The 8,880-nt window shown below is 34.2% G+C and overlaps 2 protein-coding genes across 8 annotated transcripts; both read right to left on the reverse strand.

Annotated features, from left to right (window-relative positions):
• Positions 1 to 100: 100 nt before the first annotated feature.
• Positions 101 to 4,276, reverse strand: hdhd2 (haloacid dehalogenase-like hydrolase domain containing 2). Of its 7 annotated transcripts, none has more exons than XM_020707811.3 (10): positions 4,150 to 4,244; positions 3,285 to 3,341; positions 3,061 to 3,179; positions 2,333 to 2,435; positions 2,099 to 2,204; positions 1,762 to 1,846; positions 1,417 to 1,609; positions 1,282 to 1,332; positions 1,136 to 1,199; positions 101 to 364 (listed from the first exon to the last, which is right to left on the reverse strand). In XM_020707811.3, exons 2-10 carry the CDS (start codon positions 3,327 to 3,329, stop codon positions 261 to 263), a joined length of 870 nt encoding a protein of 289 aa, XP_020563470.1. In that variant the 5' UTR covers positions 3,330 to 3,341; positions 4,150 to 4,244; the 3' UTR covers positions 101 to 260. The 7 variants fall into 7 exon arrangements, with proteins under 7 accessions (XP_020563470.1, XP_004074917.1, XP_011480255.1 ...); XM_004074869.5 differs by having other exon boundaries at positions 1,417 to 1,582; positions 4,150 to 4,240; XM_011481953.4 differs by lacking the exon at positions 3,285 to 3,341 and having other exon boundaries at positions 1,417 to 1,582; positions 4,150 to 4,276.
• Positions 4,277 to 5,577: 1,301 nt separating this feature from the next.
• ier3ip1 (immediate early response 3 interacting protein 1) lies at positions 5,578 to 8,471 on the reverse strand. Its single transcript, XM_004074868.5, has 3 exons — positions 8,269 to 8,471; positions 8,060 to 8,161; positions 5,578 to 6,352 (listed from the first exon to the last, which is right to left on the reverse strand). The coding sequence occupies exons 1-3, from the start codon at positions 8,357 to 8,359 to the stop codon at positions 6,297 to 6,299; spliced, it is 249 nt and encodes an 82-aa protein (XP_004074916.1). The 5' UTR covers positions 8,360 to 8,471; the 3' UTR covers positions 5,578 to 6,296.
• Between the last annotated feature and the right edge of the window lie 409 nt (positions 8,472 to 8,880).

The following is an 8,880-nucleotide window of genomic DNA, read 5'->3' on the forward strand; positions in this document are numbered from 1 at the left end:
GTGAAAAAAACTCAATCCCTTTGTGTTTGTGAAAATTCAAGAGGAATAATCCACTTGTATTAAATTTTTCTAAAAATGACCAGACTTCAGTAGGATCCTCTTTTCTTTAACAGGTTTAATGTTTCTTCACATATATTATATACATATATTCTTCACTGATATTGAGCTGCTTTTTTTTGAGGTGACCAGTATGCAGCACTTGGTGAAAATGAAAAAGCCTCTGAGGGAATCAAACAGGTTGTTCCTTAGTTGGCTGTGGGTTAGAGCAGGTTTTGTAGGATGTGCTCAACGGCGTCTGGGAAGCTGTCACACGTCAGGTGAGGGGGTGGACTGATTTTGTTTTCATCTCCTTCTCTATATTTGCCTGAAAAATTAAAGAAGGTATAAAAAATAAAATTAAAAAAAAGTCGCAGACAGAATTTCTCATTTCAAATTTCAGTAGAAAGTATATTGAAAATTAAAAGGGTCTGTCATGCAAAAATCAACTTTTTACGCTTTTAAATGTATTTTTAAAGATCGTTTCTCATAAGAACCAACACCAAAGTGGTATTTTGATCCATTCACTCATTTCTGAGTATTCATCTAAAAACCTTCCGTTTGAAAACATGATGAAGGCCCTTTAAGTTATGACAGAATCATATGAGAAGAAAACAAGGAAGATTATTGTTTGATTGGGATAATTGTGAGGTACAAACATTGACTGTATATGAGGACTGGACTGAGTGACACTGCTCCCCTGGCGTTCCAAACAGGAGGTACTTGCTGGCCCCAAGAAGCCAAAATCCAATAGACTTATAAACAGCTGTTACTCAGTCAGAATAATTACTAATCCTAATTTTAAACAACATTTTTTCTATATAAACTGACCAATCAGATGCCTCAATAAATGCATGTGGCACTTGCTGCCCCCCACATCAAACGTTCAAATTATTTGACAGATTTCCAACTAATCACTGGTTACTGGCCTCGTCTGGTTTCAATATGGCGACTGAATTTACTTCATTTGGTTGGAGCTGGAAGTAGAACATTTTCTTTAGGTCACTCGGTCCAGTTCTCATATACAGTCAATGTGTGCACACAAAGCATCTGCAAGCATGTCTTGAGTTAAGTCTAGAGGGGAGGAAAGTTAACTCACCAGATCGGACGAGAATTCCTAACATTCCTGCATTCTGAGCCCCACCTATATCATCTCTAGCATCCTACAGAAAACAAATAATCAATGTGTTGTTTTCCATTACATACATAGTTCTCTATTTTTATTTTTTTAACTTTTGATCTTACATCTCCTATCATGACAGCTTCACTGGGGCTACATCCTAAATCAGACAACGCCTAAATAAGACAAAAGTCAGGAAACCAGAATTTAGAAGGAACGTGGAAATATTAGCTCCATTGTAAGGGAAAGAAATAATCAACCTGCATAAAAAACGTCTTTTCAGGCTTTCCCACTACACTGGCTTTCCGGTCTGTGGCATACTCCAGCCCTGTCACAAAGGGCCCAGGGCCAAGGGCCAAGCCGTCCTTCCGTTTGTAGTAGCGAGCCTTATGAATGGCGATGAGGGGAGCTCCGTCCAGAATCATTCTAAGGAGAATTGACAAGGAAGAAAAGCTACAAAAAACAGGAATGATTCTCATATCAAGAATTCTGAAACCTCAACCATTTCAAAAGCACAAGAGGTGGAAACAACAGAAAAGAATCCCTTCAAAAAAGTATCTCATTCTTTAAGCATTTAAATGGAAAAAAGATGAAGCGCTTCTCACCTGAAGGCCTTATTTAGAGTTTGGTAGTTAAAATGTTCTGGGGCGAGTCCAATGACAACAGCATTTGGCTCTGATGTGTCAATGCCTGTATAAGGAAGCATCAACAGCTTAGTCTTTAAAGAATCACAATCCTTTTATCTTCAAAAATTTCACAAGTATTTGTCCTACAACTAAATTTATGATTTGTGATGATTTCTTTTGTGTGATGCTGCTTTGGCTTTTTTTTCCCAATAGAGTTGAAAAGCAACATGAGCTGGACTCGGGAGACTTAAAATTGCTGCTTTTGACCATTTGCTTAATAAAAAAATTGTTGATTTAAAAAAAAAAAATGGGTCACCATTAAAATCTTCCAGTGCGCTGTCCTCCACCAGCAGCAGAGGTCTGTGATTTTTCTGCTCTATCAAGCTCCTTGCTGCACTCAGAGATGTGAAGATTTCATTCTCCTGTGGATTTAAATGTATAAAAACAGAAAGAAATAAAACACAGGATACTCCACAATTTCATCTTTATTCTTAACTTTCAACAATCCCTTTAATTTTTTTATTAAATGTACCAAGCCTGACATTTTTACCTGGACATCAAAGTTGAGACGGTGAAGGCGTTCCAGCAAGTTTCTCTTGCTCTCTTTGGTTGTGTTGGTCACAAACTTTACAGTTACAGATGCGTTCCGTAACCTGGTGGTACCAGAGAAAAAAGCTCATTTAAAACATGTTAGAAATTCATATTTAAAAAAAAAAAAAAGAAAACAGAAAACAATGCAATCCTTTCGTTTCTTGTCAACACAAACTCTAATCATGGTCTTTTTATTTCCAAAAAACTAAGAAGCATTTAAAAGTGTGAAAGCAGTTACAGCTGTTCTGATTGAACTTTTTCATTGCAGCTGCAGTTAGTCTTTGCTACCATTACTTGCCATACTCTCATAGTGTATTTTGCATTTCTGCAACATGTTGGAACGGATGAACATTAAAAAGTTTTCCTAAACTCCCTGGATTCTGTTTGCATATCAGTGTTTATAATAAAAAAAAATGTTTTCCTATATACAAGTAGGGCAGTCTATATGGAGAAGATCTGCACCAATTGTAGCACCATATGACTAATGCTGCATGTGAGTGGACTGAATGGTGGACTTACTCTGAATTATTAGAAGAGCACACATCCTGGTTAATAAAATACATTGATGCAAATGCTTATTTTTGCTTTTTTGCATGCAAACTACAAAATGTCATAAATGTCTCCTAAAATACTGAACTCTCTGCTGTTTATTTACTGCATGTACCTGTTTTGTGGGCTGTTTCTTACTTCTTAAGAGCTTCCTGTGCTCCTGGTACAGCTGTGTCATCTATATGAAGAGTTCCACTCAGGTCAATGAGCACCGCCTTCAGAGCCCGCTTGTCTGGTCTGGCCACCATGTTGGAAGCCTGTCAGAGGAAAAACCTTTTTATTGGGTTTATGGGATTTTAGGTTACCAAAGTGGTAAAAACTACATCAGAAAATAACTGAGGTTTGTATAGTAAATGTCACACCTTTCTACAGGCTGAGAGCATAAATCCCCACCCTAAGGAAACCATTATTAGGCTGATCTGCTTTGGAGAAACACAAGATCAGCTAACAAATAAAATGACGATTATTCATAGTTTACAAATTAAAAAATAAAAACTGCAATCTGAGGACGCATTTGGATACAATTTTGATAATAGATAAAAACCAGGTTGAATGCAGATTATCAAAGCTGCCAAAACTGAGCAAGATCAGCTGTAAACAGAGCTTTAAGCCACAGTAAAAATGCTTGCTCGGCCACAACAGTGCACCATTTAAAAATAATAATGCCATCATAATCATAATTCACATCGGTAATGGCAGAATGTACCAGATTATTGTGTTGATCAAACTCAAATGATGACCAACTGAGAGGATTATTGACCAGTTTTATGTGTAGCCTTGCGATCCAGATTTTTGGATCGTCTCCAATTGATATAACAGAATCTCATCCCCTTGTATTTAGACATGTTTGGATTTCCCTCCTGTAGTTATCACAGTAAGAGTACAATTAATACCTCTAATACCCACGACCTCACAATGTACAGATCAGTGAATTAGTATTAGATTTGCATTACTATCTTTGTTTTACTGTGAGGAGAAAAGTGTCAGAATTATCAACCGAAGTCTTCTACAGCCCTGTTTTTTTTTATTTAAGTTTTCTGTATTTACAACATATTATTTATCATTGTGATCTGAACTTATAATTTATTGTCTGAATAAATATGCAAAAAATACGTTTAAGCGTTAAATCTCAAAACCTGTTAAAGCGATTTTATATTTTCCATATTAAATGTCTATTCCATGTGTTTTGATAATTCTTTTAAAATATAAGCAACTTGGATAGCTAACCTTCAGGCTTCCGGTTGACGCTTCTTCTTCTTCTCCGTAAAGGTGAGCAGCTCGATGCTGCCCCCTGCAGCCAACATTTGGAATTCATGGTTAAAAATAATAATACACGCGGTCCCTTTTTGACTATATGGTCTAATTCAACAGGAGAAAAACATATTTTTCACTTCCTCCCCCCCCATCTCTATATAATTCTCTCTGTTTTTTATATTTAGCTTTTTAAGCTATAGGCCATAATCAGTTAAGAGGGTTATCTTCAACTGCTTAATCATGCATTAAAAAAACATATGTGCCCAATCACACTAACTACAAACAGATGTATCGCATTAGTAGTTCTTTTAGATTTACTCAGAAGGGATGTATTATCAGAATGATAAAAAAGCTCTCCGCCTGATGCCAGCCAACACTCCTCAAATCCTCTGCCCGTGTTTCCTCTAAATAATGAATAACATGTTTTTTGTTTGTTTTCTTTAACCAATTTTTATTATAAACACTTTCCTGTTTAGACTATTTCGTAGAAAACATAAATTAACCATTTTTAAAACCTTTTTGTGGGACAATTCATTTAAATATAACAATTTGGATCATTTTTTTGTTATTCTTAACCCCCCCCCCTTTTTTTAAAAGTTTTTGTCACATGTAATTTCATTTTTTTAATGAATTTCTATACCGAAATACTATGAACAAAATGGGGAAAAAAAACTCTAAAACAGCAGATAAAAAAAAAAAAAAAAACTAGTATCCAACTCGCATTTCACTTCAATTTTTCTCTGCACGTCCCGGATAAACTCAGACTAATCACAGATCAAAACGGCTTTAATGTGTAAACCTCCCTGATCAACATATGCTTGTAATTCCAGTAAACCTCTACACCATTAACTCCTGTGTGTTCAGGATCCAACCTAAAGTGAATTAATGTGACCACAAATCACTAGAAAACAATATATAATAATACATCATATAAAAACTCTGAATAAAAAGGCAAAACTGTAATAAAGTAGGAGAAAAAGAATAACAGGGATTATTGTATATTTTACTAGTTAGATAATATCTTCATAAGCACTCAGACCAATTTAAAAAAAATGGAAAAACCCAACGCATATAACTTGGATTTTTTTAAGACACAAACTTAAAAGTAACAGTTAAAGTATTTGTATATATATATTATAAATTTTGCATTACTTTTCTGAAACTGTTTTTGTTAATTCAGTTATTTAAATAAATGTGACTTTTCCTTAAGATAGTCACACTTTATGTTTTATAGTATTTTTTTGCCTAAGAAAAGAAAATATATAGATCAAACAGCTGAGACATTCCTCATTTATCCAATGAGCATCATTTTTACTAGCTTTCTGCTAATCTACATGATAATCCCATTCTCTCATTTTCATGTTACCTTTTAGTGAAAATTAATTCAGAGGAAAACATTCATTTATCAGTTTTATCAAATTTGTATCTTTATTTCTCTAAGCGTATCCATGTAGATTTACACATAAATGCCATTATTCACAATTATTCACCATTTTCAACAAAATCTAGATCTATTTGGCATTTAAATAGTACACTGGATTGCAACATTCTTAAAAAAAATTAAAACGTTTTGTAAAAAAAAAAAAATTAAAACATTTTGTTCATCAATAAGTGGAGTGGAGTGAATGACAAATCCGTGTTTAGACTGTTCTTTACTGTCACAAAGTAGTTGACAGAACACTTATCACCAGAAAAAATCTCTTAAAAAAGCCTGAGATGCAAATAAAAAAAAAAAATTTTTTTGAAAAATTGTTCTCCAGTCTTTCTGAGTAAAATGTTGCAAAAGTCTGTCATTTGTACTTCACTGGCAAGATTAAAGTTACAATTTATGATCTTCAAACAGTGACACTTGAACATTCACTTCAGTTAAACTCGTGACAAAATATAGTGTAATTTCATTAAAATCGTTAAAGCAGATTAGTCTCAACGCTTCCTGCAGAACAAGATAAATCGGATGTGAGAAGCACTAAAGTTCTAAATGAGGAGAGAAGCATCATCCTGTCTTGGGAAGTAAAAAAAAATAAAATCTATCAGTGTTTTGTGTTTTTGAGCAAGAGAAATCATGACAGAAAGTTTGTTCCATGGCATGTGTGACGTCCTTTGGTTTACCCAGGATGCTTTCATCCAAACAGCAACAGCAGAACAATGCAGGCAGAGTTCACCAGAATCAAAGGCACTATAAAAACAGAAATACAGTGAAAACTCATGAACAAGCTGCACCCATCACAATATTTAATTATAAAACGGATAATCACGCTCATGTAAAAGAGCATGTTGAAATGGTATTGTTTCAATTACAACTAAAGACTCGTCTTACATTTTTAAGTCTCTTCAATGTTGTACGTGGCTTGAGTTCCATTGATCCAGTAACTTTTATTTTAGTATTTTTTGGGAAATAAATGTGCTTCAAAGACTAGTTTTAATGCGCAACATAACTTTTCCTTGTAAGAAATTCCAGGACTTTTACTCCGATTATATGTGCTGCATTTTTTCAGTTACTTTTTCTTTTTTTTTATTTCTTACATATGTACAATTTATTCTATGAGAATGTACTATAATCAAGTTTACCTTTGAGATTACAACCATGATGAAACTACAATGGACTGTTGGTATGTGGAGGTATTTTAAAATATCAAAGACAGACAATAGACTTGCTAGTAGTTGATGTTTTAAAACAGTTTTTTTTTGCAAATAATTCATCATTCATGCACAAATAGGAAAAATGTAGGTTATTCACTTGGCAATAAGTATTCTATTTAAATGTACAACAAGTATACTTAGTCTTTGCTTAACCTTTGTGCTATCTTAGATGACCCCACCCTTCCATTGACGTGTTCTCCATACCATCACAAAGGTGGATACAGGTGGAAAGATTTCATGTAATCCATGGACACCAGTGAAGATCACAAATCATTGAAGAAAAAAGGTTCAGAGCACTGTCTAGTGGGTCGAGATGACCCAACTCCCAATGTTAAAGTGCCTAGGATAGCACAAGGGTTACAGTGGGGCAGTATCCATGAAGTTTAATTTTATAAACTATTACTAACTAAATAGATTCCAATTAGTCTGAAGAAGTATTCAATTAGAATACTTCCTACACTACACGTACATAGTCTATAGCACGGGTGTCTAACTCATTTTCACTGAGGGCCACATCAGCATAGTGGCTGTCCTTAAAGGGCCAGATTTAACTTATACATCTAAGTAAATGTAATGAAAAATAAAAGTAACTACTCCTTAATGTTAAATTACTATATTTATTTACTATAACCTTTTAAAGTGACAATTAGAGTTGCATAGAAAACATGTTTGCTTGTTACTTCAGCATAAATTATTTTAAATATGATTCTGTCAGGTTAGGTTATATGGACAGTGTTTAAGTCCTAATATATAGTTGCCCAATCCCATATTTCAAGTCTGATTCCCCCTAGATATGAATAAATACACACCAATTTTTATTTTAAGAAATTGAAAACTTTTATGCTCTCGCGGGCCTCATAAAATGACATGACGGGCCACATTTGACCCACGGGCCTTGAGTTTGACACATGTGGTCTATAGTATATTTGTTATACTTGCTATATTGCTCAAATTGCTATACTTAATAATATCCTTGATTAAAAACAAAATACTAAGGGTTGGTATGTGCATTCATGTTAGAAAATAAAACTACAAAAAATAAAACAATTTAATTTGCATAATTGTAACATTTTATTTAGTACCAATTTGGAAATCGGAATATGTTTATTAGTCTTTAAACATTTAGAGTAATTATTTTGGATAGTTACTTTCTACTTGAGTAAGATTATTTAAAGCCCGTCTACAGGTTTAAAGTGATGCGTTCACTGACTTCACATTTCTGTCAAATGATAAGTGCTCTGACCTCTCATAACGGTGCGAACTGAACGGACGAGGTTGTGTATCTGAGCTTTGATTCCTAGATCATCTCCAAAACCTCCGACTCCCTGATCAGCGGCCCAGCCCACTGAAGATGCCAGCAGAGAGGGAGAGAGTGGATGAAAAAGGAGCAAGGAGGCATAAAAAATAGTGTACTTATCAGCTACTAACATGCATAATACTGATAACACTCACGTTTACAGAGAAACCGTTCTTCATGCAATACGGCGATTGCATTAGTGCACAGAATCACACTCTGGATGAGAGAATACAGAGTCAGCGCCATGCTGGCAACTTTGACTCCTCCTCCTTCTCCCCGAAACTATTTTGATCGTCTACGCTCCGGGAGACCCACTGCCGTAAACCAACGGGTATAGTCGTGCGATAGATTTAAAGCTCCAAAAAAAAAAATAAATAAATAAATAAAATAAAGTGTTTTTCTGCAGATAAAAATAGATCCTTGATATAAAATAAAAATTGTAATCAACATCATTGCAGTTTATTTAAATATCTGCGATTTAAATTTAGAAGAATAAAGTTTTAGAGTTTATAGCCCAGTTCTCTAAAGATGTGTATTCCTTTTAACTATTCATCCAAATTTGTTTGAATTGTTTTTTGTATTTCAATTTTCTAGCCATATATTGTCTTGATAAATTTTTACAATGAATGACCTAAACTTACTACAAATTGTGTTAGCTAATAAACAAATTATTTTATATCACTTAAAAGAATTAGTCTTGTCACAAGCATAAATCAGAGTTTTGTCCATCCCGACATTTTAAAAGGCTTATTTTTATGTTTACAAAA

The sequence above is a fragment of the Oryzias latipes genome, chromosome 12, assembly GCF_053564925.1.
Source record: "Oryzias latipes strain Hd-rR chromosome 12, Olatipes_Hd-rR_3.1".
Classification (NCBI taxonomy): domain Eukaryota; kingdom Metazoa; phylum Chordata; class Actinopteri; order Beloniformes; family Adrianichthyidae; genus Oryzias; species Oryzias latipes.